Consider the following 26016-nt stretch of genomic DNA (forward strand, 5'->3'; position numbering starts at 1 on the left):
CTTCAAATTATCCTTTCAGCTGGATTGATTCAAAATCCTGATTTTAAATAGTTTAATACTAAACTACACAGCCATTACATATACATATATATACAGTATATATATATATATATATATATATATATATATATATATATATATATATATACATACTGTATATATATACAGTGAAATTAAATCCTCAGACAGTCTTGTGCAGAATAACCAATATAATGTGACATTACCATTCTACTGCAGTATATTTTGTTGGATATGAGATGGAGAATCACTTCTGCCGACGCTCTATTTCCTGTTTAACAGGAAATGAAGCTGCCACAAAGTTTGAAAGAGACATGTATATTATTCTGAATAAACAAAAGGCTTTCTCTGTCATCCATTTTTACTTTCACTCTTATCTGACTTTTGAGCCTTGACACCCCCCCCCCCCCTCCCCCAACGGCCCCCAGTCCCCTCCCCCATTTGGATTCATTACCACAGAGACATATACCACCTGAGGTGATTCCCATAGAATTAATAACTCTCCTAGGAAAGTAATAAAAGGGAATCCAGTCTCCCTCTTGGTCGATATTTGGCCATTTCCTGACAGCTCTAATTAACCAAGTCCTTCATGCTTCTATAAGTGACATTTGATTGGCTGGGGGGGCTGGCCTTGATAAAAACAGTTTTTAAATTAACAGATGAAATTAGATTGAAGACCACTGCAGATATGCTTGACAAGGTTAATTAAATGACCAGTCATGAGGGGCTTGTTTTAAATCCAACATCACTAACACATTCACAGCTGATATTGTTCATCACTTTTTTTTCACAGTTTTTTAAAAGTTTTGCTCTGAAGTCAATAGTTAGCATGTTCATTTTAACATAGTGACTACTGTACACTCTCTGAGTGTGGTCAGGTGGTCAGACAGGACAGGACGCCTGCTGTACTGCTGAGGGGATTTTAATTCTCAATATGTACTGGCAGGGGTCAGTGATGGCCCCTTGGAGGGTACAGGCTTGTTAAGGCACAAACCTTATGTGTGTGTCTAAGCAGAGGCCCTTGGTGCTTGCAGACCAACCATATCAATGATCACCTGATACACTGGAGATTAGACAGAAAAAGATAAATACAATGGATACGGGAGTAAGCAGATGGTTGTTGCCTTGAGGGTGGTTGACTGTGAGCTGAATAAGGAAGCAGGAATCAACAGCAGGAATCAAATGAAGGACAGAGGAAAGAAAAAAGTGAGTGAGCCCACATGCGGTGAGGAGTGCTAATAGTTTTGCTCTCAGTGGGTGTGTGTTGGGGGGGGAAGTTTCATGACAGAACTGGGTGGCAGGTTGATGGCTGACTGTTACCCGAGGGGCCCAAACCTTCCAAGAGTGTTCTACTTCTCCAGCTCGGGGCCAATGGTTAACAAAGCAGACTAAATTAAGGATTGCAAATTAAATGTGAGCTCCTAGGTTGTTTTGAGTCACCTGTGGTTTGAGTGGCTGTGGGCCTACGAGTGACTGGACAGTTTAGATTCCGTGCGTGCTTTCATGCGGCCCATATTAGTGCAGCGCTCCCAGCTGGACAGCTGCAGCTACAGATTTCCCCCCTAAAAATCCTCTTTACATACCTGTGTTGAAGGTCCTGTGCCTGAAAGCGCCCTACCGAGTTGCTGCACTAAGTTGCTGCGTTTGGCTCGCTCGAGGTCGTCTAAGACGAGCACGGCTGTCTGCGAGCGTCAGAGACCTTTCCACCTCTCTAAAAGTAATAGGAACAAACTATTCCACTTAAGATCCCGCCTCGGCCGCTCCCGCAGCTGTTGAATGTGTGAAAGGAGGCGCGGCGCCCGGGGACCAAACGCACGCCAGCCGTCCAGTGGACACGGGAAGAGTGTGTGCAGGTTGGCTCACACTCCCTCTTCATTATTCACATTATACCTACTCACATATTATCCACGGCAAAAGGGGGTTGCCCAGCTATTTGCAATTTCACAAGGATTAAAAAGATTCGGTTTGATTATTAAAAGTCATTATTGCGAACAAAGGCTCCTCTAAATGAATAAATGACTGTGTCGCAGTCAGTCAGGGCCTGGCTGGAGGTCCGAATTAACCCGCAACCAAGGAACGGACTTACAGGGGAACGCGAGGATTATCAGTGGATTAATAAATGATATGAATTCCCTCAAATATCAGGATATTCTTTCCCCATTTGTTTGATGAAATGTTTTGCTGCTAAACCAAGCAGCCGAAAAAAAACTAGTAGCTGGAAAGACCTTGAGCTACGGAAGAAACACATTACTCATCATGCATGTTGTTCCCATGTTGTTCCCCCCTTCAATGCATTTGGCTTTGTAGAGACGGTGGCCGAGACAACTAAAACAACGTCGACGACTCCCTGCTATCCGGCAATCTCATCAAAAAAGTTTGACAATAAGCCCCACTGCATTAAATCTGATAGAAGATCTCCCGTATATGAATATATGAATAATACCTTAGGAGGACTAGTAGCATGTGTCGAGCCTTAACCACACGCTGCATGGCAAAGATCCAACCTCACACATCCTCACTCACGCTGCAGTCATTAATCATTTCACTGTCACACACACACACACACACACACACAGAGGCAGATTTTGAAAGGGGATTTCTACTTAATAAAAATCCAATTCTGGCTCCACAGGATCCTTCTCCCACAGAGCGGGTGAGAGTTTGAAGAAGAGAGAGGGAGCGAGGAGAGGCACCATGGTAAATAATTAGACAGTGATAGAGACACGGAGATCACAGCGTCGCAAACAGCAGGCGCTGCTGTTTTTTGTGAGGAGAGCGGCTTGCTGGTCCAATGAAATGACCCATGTTATGAAAATCTCTTTGTACCTTTGCATGTTGTTCCTCAAATTAGAGTCAATGTTTCAATATCAAAGCTCTGTTGAATCAATTTGGAGAACCACACCAGTAATAAACTAGATTTCATGTCGAGGCTCTAAATGGAACCTCTGATAAGCATCATTTCCTTGTTCTTTGACATTGGATCAAAAGGTTTCATCTCTTTTTGGACTAATGGTGTGTACAGTATATGACATATTCATACATGTGATATTTCATCCTGTTGCCTGAAGGCTTAAAATGCCATTCAAGTAATTCAATTACTACACTCAACTACTGAGACAAACTAGCTTCAAGGTATCCCCTCATGATTCCATACAAAGTTAATGTTGCGAGTTAATGAATATTTACAGCCTGCAGGTAAGTTATGGAATACTTAATTCACTTCACCCTCACATTCCCCAGCATGCGTACTGCAGCTCTCTAACACACAGGTTTGAATCCACATCCTCTGGCTGGAGAACTTCAACAAGCCGCTGTGAAGATCTGACAACTGCACTCCTTTGAGAACCTGCGCAGCGTTTGGGGGTTGGATACCACTGAAGCTTGAGAGGTGGCCCCCACACACACTCATCGTATTCATGTTTCAAAACGTAGAAGCGTTTAGACCATTTTTACTGCGGTATGTAGCACATCCCTCACTATGTGCTACAAAGAAAACAGGCCGTCCACAACATAGCGGAATTCACTACCCTCCAGTTGTGACGCCACTGGACTGTGACGCTCGGAAGAGCAAAACAAGCCTCTCATCCGTCAGAAAGACGGAACCGTCAAAAAGCGTTCCCCACATTCTTGGTCATTGCCTTACTGGATGACCTGCACGGATTGGGTCAGCCTGGGTCGCTTTGGAAGGAAATGAAATGCGTCCGTTAGTGAGCAAGGATCGCTAATTAGCACTAACAAGTTTTCCGTTGGGCGGCGCATGTGTGGTTTATTCTCCAATAGCAGGCGATGTAGCGGCACTGCCTTGGCGACGGCCCTACTGGGGACCGTCTCCTCTGATTTACCTCGCCCCAAATCTCCCCATCAGTGCCTCCCTCTCAATCAAGATTGCTGATCAGCATATTTACGAGGCCGCCAGACAGCAAACGGCAGCGAGAGCTGGTCTTTTAGCGTACTTTCGTACATGGATCACCCACTCACCTGTGATTCCTCCTAGACTCTCCCTCCCTCCCTGTTCTCTCTCCCTTCTCTTTCAGTAACACCAGCATGAGGCCATATTATGACTGCACTGTACTCTGTGTGGCTTTTCTAGTCCTCGGACCACTCAAAGTGCTTTGATCCTTCACCCGTTCACACGGATTCATACACTGGTGACGGCGCACCAGGCCACACATAAGGAAATTAGAACGGTTCACACACAGCTACGTCACACAGCTACGTCACACAGCGTGTGTGTGTTGATTGATAAAGAGCCAACTCCAATACTCCTGCCCTGCGATGGTGTTTTGTTGCGTCCCTCCTTACTTCGTAGCTCCCTTTCCTAATCTGCCCTTAATCATTTCTTCATTTTCTCTTCTCCCAAACCACCTTTTGTCTCCCACCATCTGCACCCCTTCATTTCTACCCCTTTACCTTCTGCCATCTCTCTGTTCTATTTCTTCTTCTTTGTTGATTTTCTTCATTTCAAGGTTTTTCCTCTCGACCAACTTCCTCCTTTCTTTCCTTCTCCCTCTTTTATGCTCCTTTTTCTTTTAATTCTCGTTCCCCTCGATCCATCTTGGACCTTCTCATGCCCACTTACTTTTGAACACCAATTATTCAGGCTTCATCCTGTAGACAAGGTTTTTTATCATCCAAAAATAGGCAAGCGTAAAATAAATGATTGGTATTATTATTGCGGATAATGTGACACTTTGGAGCCATTGTGCTGCATCACTGTGCTGTGAATTACACGTCTGAGGATGACTAAGTGCAAACACAAGCTGGATGGAAATCTGCAACATAAAGACCTGGGCTGTGTTTGTTCCACAAACCGACCACGCCCCCCCCCCCCCCTTCTCGCCTTGTGACAGTTTGAAAGGGAATGATGACGTGACGGATCACCACGCTAAGACACATGAATGAAGGGGCCCAGAGAGGAAGACAAAGGCACGGCTCGAGGAATAGCGAGCGCTGAAGGGAGGACAGGTGGATGGAAGGAAAGTGAGATAGAGGCAGACACCTCGCCGGGACAGAGGGAGACAGACGTGGGGAGATAAATGCAATGGGGGAGCAAGAAGACAGAGACGGACGGAGGAAGAGAGACAAGAGGGGAGGAAGGGGAGGAGATAGAACGTCTGACTCTTTATCTCACCCTGCCTTTCACAGCCAGCCTCGTCCTGGCACATGATACTGCTGTGCGTGTGGGTGTGTGTGTGTGTGTGCATGGGCTCATAGGGCTATTTTCACCAATAAATGTAAAAATTTCTCCAAACACCTGATTACCCTTTATAAAATAGTATGTCCATGTCCATGATGGTTTTACAGGTGCAGTGTGACTTCAGACCTTTTGTGTTCTGATTAAATACTAACCAGGCATTACAATGTGTATCACTTACATTCCTGAAGTTACCTTCTCTGGACTGTTGTGTGTGAGGGGGGTGTGGGCTGGAATGAACACAGTGTAGGGGTCAAACAACGGGGACCATATCTGAGAGCACATGTCAGACCAGTGGTTTGTCGACTAGAATCACATGGAGTTTCATTCTCAGTCATGTCACAATTCATCTTGCTTTGGTTCTCGTGGGTGCCTTCTACCTCTGGGGTCGACATGTATGTATGTATGTTTGCTCACGCAAAGACAACATGGAGATTCATTGGTTCACTTATATGTGCCTGGGATTAACTCTTTTAACTTCTTTCATGGATTAGTCAAGTGACTAAGTGCCTTAGTTTTACTTCATGCATGTATTTTGATCTTTAATTTGTCCCTTTTACTTCTCATGTATTGTTCATTGAACACAGTATTAAAGTTTAGAAAATACAATAATAGGAAATAAGAAAAGACGTGAACCAGTGAGACCTATTAATTGCAAGCTGACATTAGAGCTGGTATTTTTCTTTTAGCATTACACACTGCAGTTTTAAAGGCAGAATGTTTCATATAAATACAACCTAAAGCTTTTTGCTCAGTATTGTGTTTAGAATAAAATGTGAATACTGATATCATGAATCAATCTTTAATTAAAGCTCCTTTTGTCAGTCTGTTGCCTGTAGCCACCATCATTGAAATAACATTGAGATTAATGAATTGCCTTTACAACCCAGAGCATTACTGAATGATGGGAGAAGCAGAGGATGGACTGAGGAAAGGAAGGAGAGAAAACCATGATCCAAAAGAGAAGGAAAGACTAAAGGGATGAAGAAGAGTAGAACAGGCGAAAAGCTGAGGAGGAGAAGAAGAAGAAGAAGAAGAAGAAGAAGAAGAAGACCGTGGAAATGAACAACACAGCTAGCGTTTCTGGTGTAAATTTCCTGCAGGTTAAAACAAGATGATAATTAAAAAATGCACCGGGGTCACACTGTGACTGTGCACTGTGTGTATTGCTGTGTGTGTGTGTGTGTGTATGGTTAGTGGGGGGATTGCAGTGCCCATTAAAAGGTGTCCCCGCTGCAATCAGCGTACAGAGGCCTTAGGGCCTATTTGTTACTACATCAATCCGGAGTTAATGGAAACACATGACTCGCAGACACACACGTACCGCACACACATCCATGCACACTCTGCCTTCAGTGCATGAACATTGTGAGAGAGCGCTGAACAGCGGGACACACACACACACACACAAATACATATGCTTGTGAAAACAATGGCATACACACACATACACACACAGCTGGCTAGGAATCCAGCCAACCAGGACCACAGAAGACAACACACACACACATAGTGTATAGTGTATAGCAATAGCAAATTCCAGTCATGTTGTTTGTTTTATAAATTCCCGTCTTATCAGACCTGTGTTGTTTAACAAAACCACGACTGTGCTAAAACAATTTTTTTATCTTGATGCAAGGTGCCAATCAAAGAACTTCCTTTGCTCATGATCGGAAAAACCCACCATGACTACATTTTAAAAAGTGATGGCAATGATTACTTCATCGGTAGATAAGTCGAGTGCGAGCCATGCACGTGCTGTCTCATGAGGCTAGCAGAGCGCTCCCTCTGACCTGTGTGACCCAGGTCACCACCTCCCAGCACAGAAACCTGAGCTCCCCACGGACGTTGCAACGCCTCTGCAGAGTCACCTGAAGCGCACCTTCCTCAAGACCTTCTTCACTCCACGGGACCTTTAAGCTCTACAAAAGACACAGTCCTAACCCTCTACTGCCCGCCATGTACCCATTAGAACGAGGTCCTTACTGGACGATTGCACGGCTCATGATTTATGTCCAATGTCAGTGTTCAGTGGCGGTGCAAGAGGTAGAGTGGCCTTCATGTTATGTGTTTGATAGTAGCCAAAAGCCTTGGGAAGATTACAAACTCCACTTACAAGATCATCATGGAGACAGAATGCCTATCATCAAAGCTGTGCCGGCTAGGTGGGAGGGGGCTCCTGTCCCATGGCCCAAAGGCTTAAGGGGCATTCAAATGTGTGCATTGAATGGTTTTGGTGTCACAGAACATTAACTCCCCGCACCAAGTAGGAATCAAGTTTCAGTTTATTATTTATAGCTGAAGGTCACACTGCAGTGGCAGTTGAGCTGTTGTGACAGGGCAGCAATGATCCATGGTGGTGTCCCAATGGGTCCCACACACACATGAGAAAACACCACAATAATAAGCACTTTGCACCGAAAGATTGCAACTGCATTTGAGGACGAGGACCTTAAGGATTACCATTTCAATCCAAAAGTAAAGAGATAGAGATGAGCTGTTGGTCCTTACCAGGCGTGATCTCTATGGCCGTGTCCTGCCTCTCGGGGGGGAAAAGGACCTTAGGAGGCTGAGTGGTCTGCAGAGCTGTGAGAGAGACAAATAGAGATACATTTTACTGGCTATAATCTAACACATAAACTCTCCTCTTATCTAAAGCACACATACTGTATGTTCATCTTATCCATTCAACCACCAACACGTATTATACGTGGATTTTTAAAAAGGAAACACTTGTGCTGGGGAGAATCAAATATCCACAATATTTCATAAAATGCTGAAGAAATTGTAGGGTTAACCATTGGTGCTTTCCCAAAACATGTATTACTAATAATTAGTAAAGGCAAATGTAAATGACAATAAAGGTCTGGTAAGTGTAAAAGTTTTCATCAGAAGTCACACTATATTTTTATGTCCAAGACCGAGGGGAATCATGAAAAAATATGTTGCCCATCTCTTGTTACATCCCTCTTTGGTTGATTTCTTAACTGCAGCAACTTGTTCCATGTCAAAAAGAAACGTTATTTTAAATTAAAAAAATCTAAACGTAAAAACAGCTGTACTTCATGTAAAAGCATTTATTCCCCGGATATAATGGTTTCAGACAAAGCTGAAGTAAAAATCGGAGGGCGACACGTGATGAAGGAGGCAAAGTGGTTGCAAAGTTGTTGCAAATCCCCAAGGTGTATTATTTCATAAGTAGATGCCAAGTCCCCGGGGGCCTTCCCTGCGGTATCTCACAGACCCCAACGCAGAGTCTGCAGCACGTTTAGCGCCTCAGCCACAAAGACAGGGCAGTGAGCAGCTCGTCTCGCCTCATCATTCCTTTTATGTCTTTGCAGACAAACCGGTCGACTGACCTCTGATGGCCAGCAGACACACGCTCTCTGCTTCCACCTCAAGTACCAATCTCCATCTCACCTCACTGGACTGTGAGCACCGAGGCCCTCTGCGGTCCAGCACCTCGTCCCCTCGCCGCCTCTGACAGTGTGACACTCCTCTGAGCGTCTCAGCACTCACGCTCTTCTCTGAGGGCTGTGTGGTTATGGCTCAGTGACTCATGCAGTGATTTCTAGAATTAAGAACGTTGATCTCTGATTGGAGATTCAACCAGACACATGAAATGGACACAGAAGCGAAAACGGTTAGTGTTTCGCTGTGCGCTCCAAGCATGAGCCCACACTGTCAAACCCTGATGAGATGAGGCCAGTCTGTCCATTGCTTGGCTCACAACGTGGGTCAGCAAGTTGAAATAACGCAGCTCTAACATGGTAGCTCGCCAAGACATTTTCGAGGCATATCTGTGATGAATCCGTTTAGAGGGTCATGACAGCAATTAAATGGATTCCCAGGAAATGTGGTACAGACATTTATAGTAGCCTAACCTTTAAGGGGGCAGCCACTGTTGTCCAACACGTCCTTTCCCGCCTCTACCATAGGCGGGTCAGGACAGTCCATAGCCGCCAGTAGCGCGTCCCAGGATGCCGATTGGTGGCGTGCACTCAAACGCACTACTCGAATACTTAACTCATCGTTGTTCACCTTGTGATGTCACATAAATGCTGCTCTCTTGCAAGGTGAGGCAGGGTGGGAACATGGGATTCAGATCTATTGTCCAATCAGACATCGGCCCACTTGGCCTCTCCCGTACTTGTCCCTCACTTACAACCACGGTAACAAAGCTCAGGACGGTGGGGCCGTACAGAGGTGTGACTGATTTGACTCTCACAGCAGCCAGCGCTTGTTTTTAGCAATAAAGATTTGATAAACTGGCTGTGAGCTACCTGCCAAGCACCAAACAGCAGGGACACGAGTTCGCAAACAGAGTGGCTGCTGGATGTGAGGATAGGCTTTCATGTAACACAAGTGAACACAGTGTTTCCCCACACTTTCATTACTCTGTTATTCAGGGGAACCAAGAATCGAGTGTTCCCTTTCTTTGCCTTCTACACCTTCCACCTTTAGCGTTCCTTCCCTTGCTCCGTATCTCTGGCAAGACTGATGGTTTCATTTGCATGGTGAAAGGGCCGCTGCTCTCTTTGAGATTAATGAGACACCCCTCGCCTAGACGTGCTCCTCTCCTGCTCCGTCCTCAACCCCATACCTTTCCTTCACTTTTGTCCCTCCTTGGTCACTTTTTCTCTCACCATTATCCTTGTTGCACTATATCAAAACAAAGTATTCAAATAGGGTAAAAATAGTATAAAAAAGACATTTTTTGGAAAATGCCCATGTTTGCTGTTTCGGGAAAATAAAACCAAACTTAAAATGCCAAACTTCTGTCATGGCTTGAATCTGGAATCAGCACTGTGGTGTATTTGCATGCAGCTGCATGTCAAAGTGAGAAGGAGGCTCAGTAGCAGCTGTGTCTGGAGTGTCCTGCACACCCTGTGATTCCCTGAAACAGATCCTGGGAAGTCTGCTGATCATGAGTCTGTGCTGGTCATCAGTCTTATTGATGAATAACTATCAAAGTAACCTCCTAAGAAAATCTCAATATGAAAAGGTGTGTACTGTCAAGACTATAATGGCAGCTTTGCGGTTTACTTTTAGCTCAGCTTGGAATCGGGGTCCCTTTGGAAGCCGACTACTAAAGTGGAACACGACTAGCAAGCAGAATGCACAGGCCCAAAATGTAAAAGGGACAGTTATGGCCACAGTACATCTAGATGCAGACGTGCTGACGGAATGGTTTCATGTGGAGCACAACACAGCTGTATGTGATCTACATCCTAACGGTGTAAACCAATGACCAAGAAGCCACTTCAAAGACAGCAGCGGCGTGGGTGCAGTGCAGCCTCATCTGCTCCGTGGGGGTCAAATGAGGTTTGACCTTCTCCTGTAACGTGTTGTCAGACAAAGCAGAACTCACTAAAAAGACCACAGACAGAGTTGTCAAAGACAGCGGGTGTAAATATGGCATTTTCTGGAGGTCAAAGGTGTGTGCGCGCATTCAAGTCATCAGATGTGAGCGCGAGGAAGTTCACAGTCATTGGAGTGTTTTTTCTGTGATCTAAGAAGACGTTGCTGCTCTCTGGATTGTCCCGATTTCTCACCATTTCCATGTAGATTAAAACCAGCCCTGTCGCAGTCTTTATCTTTGCTGATGGAATTAACCCAGTGTTTGTGTGCACGACCAAATGTGACCTTTTTTAACATTTCCATTTTGAAATCAGACAGAAATATTAACAACGTCAGGAACCAAAGAACAGAAGAGGACATTTGTTAACATTGAAAATAGTATTTAAAATGACATCCTTTTAGTCTTTATGATGCTAATAGTTCCTGCTGTGTGCTCTATTCTCTCGTGTCCACCAAATGGAATGACCTCTTCATGGATCACTTCAGTTTGACCTTTGTTGCTTTATGTCCACTACAATTATGACACACTTCCCATTTCATCTGACCTTAGACATTTTAGAATTCTTATTTTGTTACGGTATCAACGCATAACGTCTTTCATAGAAAGAAAGCTCAAATATAAATGCATTGTTGGACGGGGCTAATACATGTTTGTTTGTTTGCATCTTTCTTTTTCCATAAGATTTCAACTTATTGTGTGAGCCAAATTACAGTGTTTGTGTCTCAAAGCATTGCTTCATGTACTAGTATTGTACTGCTCTGAGGGCCTTTTTCACTGACACATTTTCACTTCTGAAATAAGACATAATATGTCAAATTAGAATGAAATTGGCATTTGGAAAAACAATTAATTGAGTTACACAAACCTCAAAACTGTGATCTCTAAAATGTGTATTAAGTATACATAGCAGACCATATATAATCATATTCTGTATATCAAATTGATTTAGAACCTTATTCCTGATACATTTAGACTGGTTTGTCATGTCCAGTTCACTGGAACACTCATTTATTCCTGTAAGGACCCGGTCCATTTGTTATTCTTTTTACCACTCACTCCAATGGTGGAATCCTGAGGGAAATTTAAAAGATTGCGTGCAAATCACAAGCGACCGATCCTGATTAGAGTACACTGAGAGGAGCTCTGATGTTAAACAGATAAATATACTGTACAAGAGATTTGATCAAATATCCCAAAATATCCTTTGGTCAAATCATTTCTCTCTATATACTTTACATCCTCTAACCTTCCATCACGTATTGGATTTTCTATAGCTCCGTTTCCTACATTGAAATAGGGTTTTTTGTGTCTTCACACCACGGCATCTTTAGGGCAGCCAAGCAGAGCATGTCACAAGATACTGACTCCACTGTTAGGATGTTCACAGTGTATGAGAAAAGTGTTTCCTTCCCTGCATGCGTATGTGTGGCAGATTTTGTGAGTGTATTTGTGAATCATTCACGCCCTTTTAAGGGATCGGGAGGTAATGTGTCATTAAAACCTGTGAGAAGAGTAAATGTGTGTGTGTGTGTGTGTGTGTGCTGAGTGGGCCTCCATGTGCATACTAGAATGAATGCACGTGGACAGAATTTACCCACAGATATGCAAATGTCCTTGTGAGTGTGTGTGGGAACATGTGTGATTACTCACATTTTCTACGTGTGCATGAGTGTTGTTAATCTGTGACCCGGAGCATGTGTTTGCGTATACTGATGGTTGGTGATTCTATGTGAGTCGTGAGTCAGCCGAACTGAGCTTGATGATGAATGACAGGCATAAACTGTACGTTTTTCATGTGTGGTAGAGTTTGTTTGCTACACCCCTCGTGTTGTGCTTCAACATGGACAAAAAGTCATCGATGGGCTTGAGTCAATCATCTGCTTTGGAGTTTCACAAGCGGAAACCACGAAATAGTCGAAAACTACCCCCCACCCCCTACTCCCCCTCCTGCAATGGTGACGCCTTGAGATCTAAAGATTGTATGAAAGAATTGTCCAAAAGATCTACCGTGGAAATCCAAGAGAAGTGATAATACTTCTCTCTGATATGCTCCCAAGGGGCCCAGAAATAGAGCCTTGCAGCCCCCCCACACATTTGGCACAGTGTAGCTTAACCAATTAGCTTTGGAAATGTTCAAGAGTGCCCACCCAGCCTCATGCCAAATAACCTCTTTGACAGCCATTCATTTCTTCCTCCACCTGCATTCAGCTTACACCCACAATCCTCTGGATCTGATTGGCCAGATGCTCCTGCCTCCATTGAAACATTTGGGAATTTGCTGCAGAGCAAGATTGCTGGAAGGTTGGCAAGGTCATTCATTTGACCTCAGATGAGGATTCTTGTATCGGGATGGCACCCTTTACTACATCCTTAATGGGGACACACATTTTTACATGTATTGCCAATAAACTTAAGCCTAATGTAACATTAACATGTATTGCTGTAAGCTTAATATTGATGTAGCGCCCTGAAACGTGTACCTCAAGAGCAGATTCAAGGCACAGGTGTTAACCATCACATGTAATGTTAACCAACCTCTAGTAGTGAGGTCCAAATCCACATGCTGTGTAACTTCAGAGTCAGCACTTAGTAAAAGACTTTCTGTGAAACAGGCCATTAGCATGCCAACGTAAAAGGAACAGAAAGCTGTCATTTGCCTAAAACCTGTTGCTTTGGAGATAAAATGTCACGGATGCTGTGCAGCAGATGTCATTCGGCTGTTACTATTTGAATAAGTGAGAGTGTGAGATTGTATTTTTGATCTACTGTCACATCCATATACCTTTTTAGCATTTTACATGGAAACTGGCAAAGTAAGCTCTGCTAATACTATTATATTGTAATGATTATATAATAATTATATTATATTATCATTTATATTACCTTAGTTATTATACAAATAACTAAGGTAATATAAATTACAGTTGAACTTAACATCTTAGGACATGTCTCAAGCCCAGCTCTCTCATTCAGCCCAAGTGGTCTTTCCCCCATCTTGCTTGTGGCACAAGTAATGCTTCCCTTTACATAAAAGCTCTGCAGTGGATGAGGATGTCTGAAATCTTTAGTACAGGTTGTCTTGCTGCATTAAGCAAATGAGCAACAAGACAAATTCAGGTTACCATGGCCTTCAGGGCAGATGTATTTCCGTTGATGCAAAAAGAGTAACGGTGTTTGAACACATTTGACATTTCTGGGAAATGCAACAATGTTTTTCAGTTACAGGTTTAATTTGACCAGAGTAAGGTGTTCATCAACACGCATACATTATTTCAGTTTGACCGGATGATTTCATTACCGACTCTTTTCCCTTTAGACGGGTAACTTTTTTAAGATCCACTGATCAGCAAATGATTTACAATCTGTAGAGCTGTCCTACCAGGAAAAAGCCACCGGGATGTATAAAGTTGTGGCATTGCAGAGATGATGCCAGTCCAGCTTCATGTAACGTTGTCACGAGGATCTGTACATCGGCTGCTTCTGATGCAACAACGATTCTCCGCTGGGCCAGAGCCGGGGGGGGGGGGCAGCTCCCAAAGTGTGTGTTTGAGATCAATTGTCCTAAATGTGAGCCTGGTGCAAGCGCTCAATTGGGAGAAACATTAAACCAAAGCACACCTCTCACACACACGCACACACACGCACACACACACACAACCCTGTGCGTTGTAGATCATTATCACCCAGGCCATCTGCTCTGGAGCAATGCCCCACTGGAGGGACGCCCTGACGGAGGAAATAAGCGCTCTCCCTTAACTCTGCACATCGAGCTGACTGATTGAAGACATGAATTAAAAATGAAGGGCTGTTCAGGGACGGGAGCAGGTTTGCAGAGGAAGGAGAACAACACTTGATGGGCTCGGACGTGACAGGTAGCAGGCGAGCAAATTGAAAAGGCTAAAGCACACAGCCTGGCACTTCAGCATGTTCGGAGAGGTAGTAAATATCTGAATATAGTATCAAATTCATTCTACAAGCTCTCGCAGAGAGGATATCAGCTCGTGTATTTCGTCTGGTAAAGCTATAAAAAAAGTCAATATAATTGAAGTGGTACTTGAGCAAGTGGAGGATGTTAAGTTCTGTCTTATATACAGTATTATTTCTTATATTATGAGAAAATGGATTTCCTTCTTCTTCCTCAAGGAATTCTGGAACTCTTCCTTCAAAACTGCTTTCAAAAAAGGAGTGCACTCATCTTATCTTAAAGGTTGGATACTGAGCTCTAAGAATGATTGATTTGTTCATTTAAATGATGAATAGAAACCTGGAAATCGTCCTCAGAGGATTTTCAAAGCTGAGCGAATCTACTTAAAATCACATTAGAGCTCTCAAATTCAATTAATTCCATGAAGCTTCACATCATGAGACACTTTTGTAAAGAGCAGGTCTGAGCTGTTTTCTCTTCGGAAACAAATGCGGCTGTTTCTTTTATTTTCATCAAAACATGAATACATTAAATTGAACAATGAAAAGCTTCTGCAGCAGAATCACCAAATGGATTCGCTCTACAGTCTAATTTAATCAGACAGGTATGCCTCCAACGGTTACAAGTGCAATCCCACCGCGCAGATGACTCTCAATACAAGGTAAAATGCTCCTCTGACGAGCACAATGAAAAACCCATTTGGCTGTGACCCCAGAGATCTGTCTGCATGTCACCGACTCAAACTCCCCACGGAGGGAAATCAGGAGCAGATAAATGGCCAAGGAGTTGGATATGGTTCACACAGTATCGGCCAGCTACATCCGCCAGAGGCACAGCAGGAAGTGCTGGGGCGCCGTCTCCAAGGCGCCCCCACCTTCAGCACAGTGTGTAGTTAGGGATTATAATTAGTTGATTTAAATCAGATCAGGGACCCTTACCTACAGCCCGGATGGGAACGCACTATTTCCAGTGAGGTGTGTTGGGGGGGGGGGGGGGCTCAACCCCCCATGGAAGTTGAGCTAATTATCTTCCTGCTATCTGTAGGATAGTGAGTCTTCTTTCAAATATCTTAATATACAACATAGGCGGAGTATATTACCTCATTTGCAAGAGAAAACAAAGGCAAACATGTATTCAGATTTTCATCCCAGTTAACAGAGCTGCTTCCTGTTCAGTTTGACCCTTAATGGATTTTTGTGGACTTTTCTGGTGGAGTAGCTTTGGTTTTGCTGACTCTGATTGTCTGACTGTGTCCCACCTTGTCAAACCTAAATAATAAAAAGGGCAATTACTGTAAACGAGCAATTAATGTATTCAATGGCCATTTTTATTTTATTTTATGGACTGTTTTATTTCACATGTAATACTTGTACTCACAAGTAAAATGTTGTTACGTTATTCCTCGCTTGTGGTTTGGGGGCTGTGCTTGTTGCGCTTTGACTCCAGGGAAGAGGGGAGGAGATTGGTTCAGTTTAGTGATGCTAGTGTATTCAGCATCTGGCACTCAAACGAGCTGCCACCTGTAACGGCCTCATGTGGACGACATGCTGGAGTCCGCTGAGTGCTATCGCTTGTTCATTTCAGTTGCATTAATACTGAGCATCTCACTTGTCCTAATTGGGCCACTTGCAAGTTTGACTGGATTTCTATGTCCCCAATAACACATGCATCGCTTCTTGGCTCTATTTCTCTCTGGATATTAAATGGCGTTTATGTGTAGTATGGACATAGGCTGGCATGTATGTAATTTAGTCATAAGCAAATGTTGTGGATCAGGATGCATAATAAATGACTACAGCTGAGCAAATGACTCACTGTGCAAGTTTGTACTCTTCATTATCACTGTAGTATCAGCACTAATGCTACTGAAAGCACCACGAGAACTTCTATTATGATATACTAATCTCTAAATAGCATAAGGGTCAGACTCAAGGGAGCAGGGAGGAAAGAAGCAGAAGTGACCGATAGAGGGGTACATCGCCAAAAGTAGCTCACGGCCCCTTACCTAAAGTGAGTTTGACACCCCTGCTTTATAGCATGCAACCACATGCATGCCACTGTTTCTGCTTCAATGCTAGGAGATTCATTTCCACTCAACTGTTAGGACCATTTACATCAGGTGTCGGATTATATCCAGCTTTATGGCACTTCAGGTAACCTTGACCTAAAAATGTCCTTGTACAACTTTAAAAAAAAGAAAGGTGAGTCGGGGCCAAAATGTTAAAAAGCGATGACAAACACGTATAATGACATTGTCCAAGAAGTGTGTTGTGTGTGTGTGTGTGTGTGTGTGTAACTGCGTCTGGTGAGAGGTGATAAGACCTTTAATAATGAGCTTGTTCGTTCCATCATCAGTCAGCACACTGTCACTGTCTGAGGGATATTCAATCACTAGTTCATTTTTCATCTTCACACATAGACATTAACAGGGACAGAGGGGCGAGAGTGAATGAACATTGGAAATGATTGAGAAGGGTCTAGACAGTGACAGAGTCTCTCTTTGCCACACTCACACAGCCGTACACTTCCTGTCACGTGCGTACACGTCCACCCTCAGTCATTAGTTTGTGAGTTTTCCGGTTAAATATAACTTAATTTCCTGGGAGGAGAGCTTAAATTATAGGAAACATCCATCTCTCTCTCTCTCTCTCGTTCTCTCCCACACTTCTAAATTAATTGACTTCTTATCTTCTTTTAGTGAAGGCAACCTGGACGTTGGGTTTATCTTGGTGGAAAGATGCGGCAATCTGCTGCACTTTGTGGCGTTATTTCTTCCTCAAGTTGGGTTTGCTGTTTTTTTAATTGTTCTCAGTGAAAAAGCCCTTTGGTAAATGGGGCGATAACAACAGAATCCAGTCCTTCAGACACACACATACACACCCGCACAGGAACGTAATGAGGATAGAGGTGTCTGCCACAGGTAAGCATGTCATCTGCACAAACACGCACATAGCGTGACAAGCAGAGTATCTCACACATAGGCAAAAAGGCACACACTTCCTGATGAATGGGTTTTGTCCTTATCGCCCTGTATGAACCAAGGCGGGTAATTACACAAACCTGTAGGTTCTAATGGGAGACACGTCTCCAACATCCGTTCTAACCAATACTCTTCCTGGTCACTGTTGTATTCATCCGTCATCATAAAAGATTTTTTATATACAGAAAAGAACAAAATGGCAAAAATAAGGGAAAGAGGGTGAAGTTTCTCAGCTGGGCTCGGGCCCTGTCCCAATGTGGCGGGTCAAAGAAACAGTTTAGCCAATCACTGATTGGAGTTAATGAGTGACATATCATTTTCTAAATTGCATTCAGTTTTGGGCATAGCCCTTCGGCGCCCTTTGTGGGGCTTTAAAGTTGGTCTTTCATCAAGACACCGATTGGGTGTTTCCCCAACAAATTAGGTTGATAGGTGCATCTCAATATATATATTTTTAATCTACAAATTTGTAATAGACTTGTTATTATTATTATATTTTGTAAATATATATTTCTGATATTCATATTGGATCACTATAATAGTTACAAGATGGTAGTTCTGGTAGGATGGTAGTATGGCCCTACCAATACGAAAACCCACCAGCCGCCACTGCAAACAGCATCATCAAAAAACATATATACGAAATATAATTTGCAACAAGATGAAATGTTTAAGATGAAAGACGACTGGAAGTTTGGAAGGTTTATTACTAAAAAAAAATGTGGATATTGTAAGGTGAAGTGTGAAGACAAAAGACAACATTTTCAAAAGTATTAGAACTGTGTTAATTCGACCTGATGTTATTTCTCTCCAACAATCTAGACTATTAAAGGAGACATATCATGCTCATTTTCACATGCTCTGATGTTCTCGTATCATATGTTTGAATATCCCGGTAATCACCTTCTGTCAGACGCTTGGTCTGATGATGTCGGCAAACCTCGGAAAACAGGTTGTTTTAATTAGTATTAATTCATTACAGGAATCATTCAAATACATAAGGTATTTTTTTCAGTGTTGGGGGTTGGTAAACATGCCAGACAGCACATTAACTTGTAGAAGCACTAGCAAGTGGAATTTTCATTATATGTCCACTTTAGCTTGGCTGATTTGAAGAATGAATATTACAAGAATCTCCTTAAAGCTTCATTATTGATTACTTGACCACTATGGGGCTGCAAGCTAAACAATGACAATGACTTGTTTATTCACACATCCGACAGACACAAAATGAACATTTTGTTGATGACCACCTAATGAATTTAAATCTCAAATCTTCTCTTTTAGCTCTCTTTTTGGTCCCCACCACCTCCGGATGGAAATGACTGTATTCATCTGCTAAATGCTACATTATTTTGTCTTCAACACAGTGAATTAATTTCACTTGCTTCTTTGGTAATCTATCTAGCTGCAAGTTTCGTTGACTTAGAATGCTCTAGTTTTAGTCCTCAAAAAGGCTCTCGAAGGGAGAGAACACACAGTGTATTCTCTCCAGTGATACATTACAAGTTCACGATGGGTTTCGGAGTGATACCATAATGTGTGTACAGAGAGCTGTTAGGCTGGCAACATCCAAAAGACGAGCACCCACAACTAATGAGGTCATTTGGTGAAGAGCAGTGAGGGACCCCTCCCACAACACACACACACACACACCCATGCACACACCCTGCTGCTGTCCCCATCTGGTGAAAACACACACACACACACACACTACCTTGGTACAGAAGGAGATTCCACTTACTTTATCTGATTTTGGTAAAATATTGATGATGTCATTAAATAAGAATGATATATTATTATTGTAAGTTCTGAATAAAAGCTGCTCCAACAGTCAACATTTCACCGTCAGTGTTCACTGCAAAGCTCCTGGGGGGTTAGGTTGGGACCTGATGTTTTATTTATGCACTTGCGGTGTTTTGACACCACCTTGGGCCTTGCTGCACTGGGTTAGGATGGAGGAGCTGGATGTATTTCACCGTAAAAAGGCAATTAAATTGAATCCGTGCCCATCGAAATTTAAGACACTTGTCAGATTCTCAATCGGATTCTCAATCACAACGCTACAACCCATCGGTTGTTTTTGTTTTTTACGTTCTTTAGAGTGACATAAATTCTCCGTCGCTATCCAACCTATCAGCAAAAATAAATCTATTGGACTTTATTTCCCCTCACATCTTCAATTGTTTGTCTTGGACTCAGGTTCGTAGTATGTATATCTCATCTTTAGTCAATGCTCTAGGTTTACATAGGGAAAAACGTCCCGAAGAGGTCTTTGGAAGCAGCTTCTGTAGAGTGGTCCATCATATCATGCAGCAGATGAGTCACGCACATTCTCCAGGAGTGCTTACACAGGTACAAAATAGTGCAGCATGCAATATTCAGAGCAGTGTCGCGCACAGACTGGAGCGAGTCACTTCTTGGCTCTCTTACTTGTTACATTACAGCTTTTTTTGCAATTCATACACTGTTAACTGTCTAATAGAACAACGGCAAACATCTGCATCTCAGCATATTCTGTTACCTGCATCAATTTGGCCGTTTGATATGGTCGCTTTTTGCTGGAAGAGATGGACAAAAGTGACCTTTTCATTTCTGTTGCCAGATGCATGATATTATAAAATAACTCACATTATTTCTTTATGTCATCGACCTTTCTAATATTCCCTCGCTCATCCATGTGAGCTCAAATACATAAAACACCAAGCACTGAACTCAAATATCAATGTCAGCACATTTAGTACTGAGTCCTGTCTACTAGGGCTGTCAACGAATATTCTATATTCGAATATATATCCGAATAGTTGTTAAAAAACTATTTTTATGTCGGTAATATGTTGTTAAAACAAATGTCCTATACAAGTAGTTATGTCTCGTATGAATGTGTCCTGATATTGACGTGCCTAATGAGCAACCTATGGAATTCCTTATCGAGGAAAGACGCTGCGGTGGCTTTGCACATGGGCGCGTGCCTTTCAGTCTGGACGTGACGTTTGTCTCCACCGTAGCAACCAGATATTCAAATATTTTTAAAAGCCAATATTCAAACGTTTTGACAGCCCTACTGTCTACCATTCTGCATTGAAAATACTTTTAGAGGAAACCAAAAAATGTTTCTTTCTACAGAACCAATTTGCTAAACATTTGCTCAGACACAACATCTTAAGAAGTGACTAATATACTACGTGAACATTTAACTGAAATAAAAATGACAATGTTGCAGGTCTCTCGACCTGGAACCAAAATACTTGCATATGCAGTCTTTGGGAGAAGAGCACTGTCTTTGGTGCCCCCACTGTCTTTGTGTTTCCTCCGTCCTAACAGAAAGAGCGTCCTTGTCCTGTGGACATGTGTCTCTACTCCAGCTTTGTAAACTACTGTTGCCAATGCACCGAGCTAGTGGTAAAGGAACATTGGCCTAGAGTTTGAGACCATAAACTGTTTCAAATATTTACTGAGGGAATAAATCAAGAGAGAAGTGCAGTCATTTTCTCATAGACTCCTGTCTTCCACTTGGAGCCGGAGGAGCTGCCTCCTGCTGGCCCATTGATTCCCTCGACAGAACTGGAGGTTGCTGTTTGGGGGGAATCCAGCAATCAGCAGTTATCACACCGGAGACAGCACTGATTCCTTTGTACATGTAATGAACACCTCCACAACACAACAGCTTCATTTGCAGAAATATGACTTGTCACGTAACACTATGAAACAAAAATGGCCTACTGTCTGATATGAACAGTTTGCTAGACAGACACCAGCAGCTTATACTGGCTGAGTAGACACGTCTGAACAGATAATGAAAAAACAAGTGACTATCTCTCTCATGATATAAGGAATTACCATTTTAAGGGCCAACTGCTGGCAGGGCAGACTGGGAGGAATCCATGTGTCTGCGTTGTTGACTAGGAGTGGCAGGCTAATTTGTGTTAGAATTATTTTCAAGAAGCACAAATGGACCCCTGAGCCTGAGCAGACAGGGCTCTGGCTTTATAGGAGGAGAGCTGTCAAATATAAATGCACGCAGGTACAAACTATGGCCTGCACCCTGCAGACATGGATGTATCTGCATGTGTGTGTGTTAAGATAAAGTGAGCGATGCGTTTCCCCAGCTCAGCTAAAACTCTCTCTGAATATTTCATCAGCAATCATTATGAATGTATGTGCATATCAAAGTCTTGACACACAGAATCAGACGTAAAAATAATGAAATATCAGTGGATTATTTCCCTAGTTGGGCTACTTTTGAGTTTTGTTCAAATGAAAAATACACTTTCTGTGTTTAAACACATTGATCTTCGATGTCAGTAATGGTTGATGCAAATGTAAACTGGAAAAACATTTAGAAGGACCGTTCCATTCAGACAACAAAGAGCCATCTGTCAAGGCACTGATCAATTCTTTGTTAAGCTGCTATGCTTATAATACGTAGTCATTCCTAATAAAGCTTCCTCTGGTAAGGGACAAGGCTGACAAATCTTTACATGTTTCTACAATCAACATAAAAAGACTAAACCCCAATAACTCCTTCTACTCACATGTAGTATTTGTGTATCTTTGGCCTCATATATATTTCTTCTTCCATTCTCCTTAGCGGTCCAAAATCTGATTGAAACTAAAAACGTCACTGAGACACACTGCAGCACAGGGTGATATATTCACACATCCCCCACTACAGTGTGTGTGTTTATCAGACATAAACACACACACTGTAGTAAATAGCCTTCACTCCAAATATGCACTAGACCCCAGTTGGAAATAAAAATGCACCATTTATTTCTGTTGGAGTCACTCCTGCTAAAAAACAGTATTACGTTTTTTTCCGTTTAAAATAAATAATTATCATAATATGCACATGACAGGAAGAACCTCATTTTTAGGACTTGTGTGGTGCTTTGGGAAACGTAAGAAGTATTGTCAAGAGATCATGAATTCTCTACGGTTGGGTGAGTTATAATGAGTGTAAGCCTGGATTCCTTCAATTAAAATCCACTTAAGTCCATTTTGTCATGCAAAGGTCAGAGACCTAAGATGATTTAGTACCCTTGGTAGTAGCTAGGCTTACAGTTTTATAATCACATCTGTGTGCATTCAACAACTGATGTTCATTTTAATAATAGCTAATATATCAATCAATTATTAAATACTTGTTATTATAAATAGCACAAAGTCAAATAAAAATGAATGTTTTCACTCATTTCAACTAAAATGCATCAAAAAAAGCTTTTGAAAAAAGTGTCTGTTAAAGTACTATATTTTAGAAATCAATGCATTTAACCTGCAGCATGTATGATGTGATCAAAAAATATTGACCGATATTATATTCTTGATGTTTTCTAAAAAGAGAACATTTTGTGGTTATTGACAGCAGCTCATTTTCAAATATCTATTAGTTATAATTGCAGGTCCAAATACAACGACATCATGTAATAACCCCTGATTTAGAACATTCTACTAAATCCTTTGGCATGGGACTGTGGTAAAAACCATGAGTGAAAGGAAGACTGCCTGCGGCCAAGCTGGAGGGGTCTGTGAGACCTGCTGAATGCTGACATCATCAGGCTAATAGGCTCCCGGGCCCACGTGGTCCTGTTGGGGGACTCATTTGGGGGAAAGAGTTTGATTTTATTTTCTCGTTGGACAGTGTGTTTGGCTAAGGGCCAACACCAAGCTACCAGCACACACACACACACACACACACACAGACACACTGCTGGGAACGTCACAGCCGCTCAGCCAGGGAGGCAGCGTGTTGACCCACTGATTGTGTGAAAGGCTTCTCGACTATTACAGCCAGCATACCTGACTTCTCATTTTGAAACTTGAATTAAGTGCGTTTCACAACACCTCTGCAGCCCATCGGTGTCTCGAATGGATCATTCAGTGCACCTTTCTGGCTGTTTTGAAGTCAAGTTTATCACAAACCCCGATGTGGACACAACGTACACCTCACGATGCTACTAGATTGATATCAGAGAATCCATGTTAGTAGGATTAATCTTTAAAGAGATACACATTTGCCTAAAAGCTTGTGGTTAGGGGATCATGCGCTGCAGTATCTTATCAATGTATGTAAAGGAGTTTGTGTCTTTCAAACACTGCTGCCCTTGGGTCCACCTCAACTGTTTCACCAAGGCAACGTTCAACAAAAAGAACTGCACCATTCTAAGGAAAGAGATTGTTTATTATTTGAGATTATCAAATTAGGAGAATTAGGATTTCCATCCGACTGCAACGCCGTCAGAGCTGTGTGACAGGGCATGACTCTTGGTTTGTCCACAGGAATTTTAATCAGATGTCTCCAAATAATTGGCATGTAAAGTCATGCTTTCTTTGTAACCTATAATGCAAATGAGCTTGAATTAAGCACAGTACCCTCTAGAAGTAGCTAACCTTTGTGTCATTACATGGCTCATCCTCCCACAGCGTCAGACTGGCAAAGAACAAAATGCTAAAGACTTGGAGTCTTTGGAAGCCACGTTATTCTCTCGGAATGTAAAGTGCTGAGGCAGACATAAACTTTCTTCATGAAAACTTAAAATATGTGACTCGCTCCAAAATGAGGTGGAATCAGTAGAGGGAACGTTGCAAGATTACTCTTCATTGAGTAATATAATGGTGTGTGTGTGTGTGTGTGTGCAGATGCCCTCTCAAACTGGGAGTGCAACACATGCTGAGAATGACTTGCTTAGCAGAGGGCTGTGTGATTTGTGTTTGTAAAAGATATTGATGTTTCCCGTTCACTTGTCTCTGAGCTCTGTTAAAGAAAGACAGGGAGCGAGGGGAAGAGAAAAAGCCCTCTAGCACACTCATTGGACAACTGGACATCAGCTCCAAGCTCATCTATTTTCCTCAAAGAGTCTGAACATTCCCTAGTGTCAGCTGCACCTACTGCTCTATGCTCTGGATTGATTTGACATTCCTTTTGCAGTTTGAAATGCGGGGAAAGAGAGCCAGAGGGATAACAGAGGTGTCCATGGCGCTGTGCACGGGCGATGGATATCTCTCTCTCTCTCTCTCTCTCTCTCTGCAGCCAAAAGCAAACTGTTTTGTATTAATTGGAAAATATTACATCGTATGCCAGAAATTGCACTCAAGAAAAGGCAAAGACTCAAAAAGAAGTAGCTGCGGTGCATTTTCTTCATACACTCTCTTTTTATTGGCAACAACTGAAAAAAAGACATCTCATAAAGTATTTTATAGTTCTTCTGGTTGTAATGTCATTATTCTGTCTGTACCTCTTTTAACGAGGCTAAATTATGTCTTACTGGGCACTGTAGGTAACAGCAGACATTATTCACCAGAGGAAATAGTGTATTTGTCGGGGAATATTTGTTTCTTTTAGTGTGTGAGTTGGTAAATCAGCAGAAAGATGGTGTTTCAGGCCTTTAGTCCAGATGGACTCATGGTAGTGGAGCCACATGGCACCCAGTCTACCAGGGTCTCCAATTGTTCTCACAGAACCAGGTCCCAGGATCAGCACTGGGTTCCGACACCCACATTTAGGTTTGCAGGTCACATGACCCTTACTGGTCTTAAACCTGAGAAGCGCGCAATTAAACAAAAGTCAAGGAAGCACACAGTGGAGATTATTTTTAAAAATGTCTTTAATTTATTAAGTGTCTCATTACTTAATAGATCCATAGTGTTGTTATTAAATAACAATAGTAAATATAGAGTGAAAGTGTTTTCCTTTCTTTTTTCTCTTTGGATAGAGTAAAGTCATTTGTCAAAACAAAACTAATTTAAAGTGCCAGTCTAGATTCTGGGATGAAAATAAAACATTAAATGCAAAGACAGAAATGTATTTTTTAAATGACTTTGAAAATGGTACTTTAGGATTATTCTTATAAAAAGGTGAACTTCCACTATTGAAACTGTGATGATGTGTTTAAATTCATGATGTATTATGAATTGAGGCTTAATATTCAGGGCTCGCTCTGGCTTCTCACCGCATGTTCTTTGTGCAAGACTCCAATCCTTTGCATGAAGGATTATTTCACTAATCAAGCTACTTGAGGATTCACTCCTGACGTATATTCGATCTTTGACACTGTGGTCCAAATAATGAAATGACACTGTGTCAAGCAGCACAACCCCAACATTAGAGCGGTCACAAAACACATTCAAATCGGAAAAAGAAAATCCTTAATTTGTTTTCCTGAAATGCGTCGTTTGATTATGTCTTCAGACCACTCATGCCACAAGAAAGAGCAGACTGTGTTCAGGCTTGGCATGGAGCTCCTTCAGGCGGCCCAGAGGCACATGAAGCGCTGCTCTCCAATGACTCCGGAGAAAGAGAACCAGCCTTTTCCACCAGGCTCTGGTGAGCAGTGGTGATGTTGCTATGTGGTAAAGCAAAGTGACAGCTGAAGGTTGATCATTCCAACATCGCAGCGGCATCTACAGCCCCCCCCCACGGATTGGCACTAAAGTCAGCCGCCACCGGCTGCGTCTCAAAGCACGGCTCCACAGCTGCAGGACGGGGACGGCGATTTTATGTGACTTTAACTCGGGAGTGATGACATCAACTGATGTAT

The 26016-nt window shown here is 42.5% G+C and overlaps 1 protein-coding gene across 2 annotated transcripts in view; it reads right to left on the reverse strand.

The window, feature by feature from the left end:
- il1rapl2 (interleukin 1 receptor accessory protein-like 2) overlaps nucleotides 1-26016 on the reverse strand; it is a 287495-nt gene that overhangs the window by 36376 nt on the left and 225103 nt on the right. For both annotated transcript variants that reach the window (XM_062560730.1, XM_062560729.1), the window contains exon 6: nucleotides 7724-7798. In XM_062560730.1, the coding sequence (XP_062416714.1) occupies nucleotides 7724-7798 (75 nt within the window). The remainder of the gene's footprint in view (nucleotides 1-7723; nucleotides 7799-26016) is intronic.

The sequence above is a fragment of the Pungitius pungitius genome, chromosome 2, assembly GCF_949316345.1.
Source record: "Pungitius pungitius chromosome 2, fPunPun2.1, whole genome shotgun sequence".
Classification (NCBI taxonomy): domain Eukaryota; kingdom Metazoa; phylum Chordata; class Actinopteri; order Perciformes; family Gasterosteidae; genus Pungitius; species Pungitius pungitius.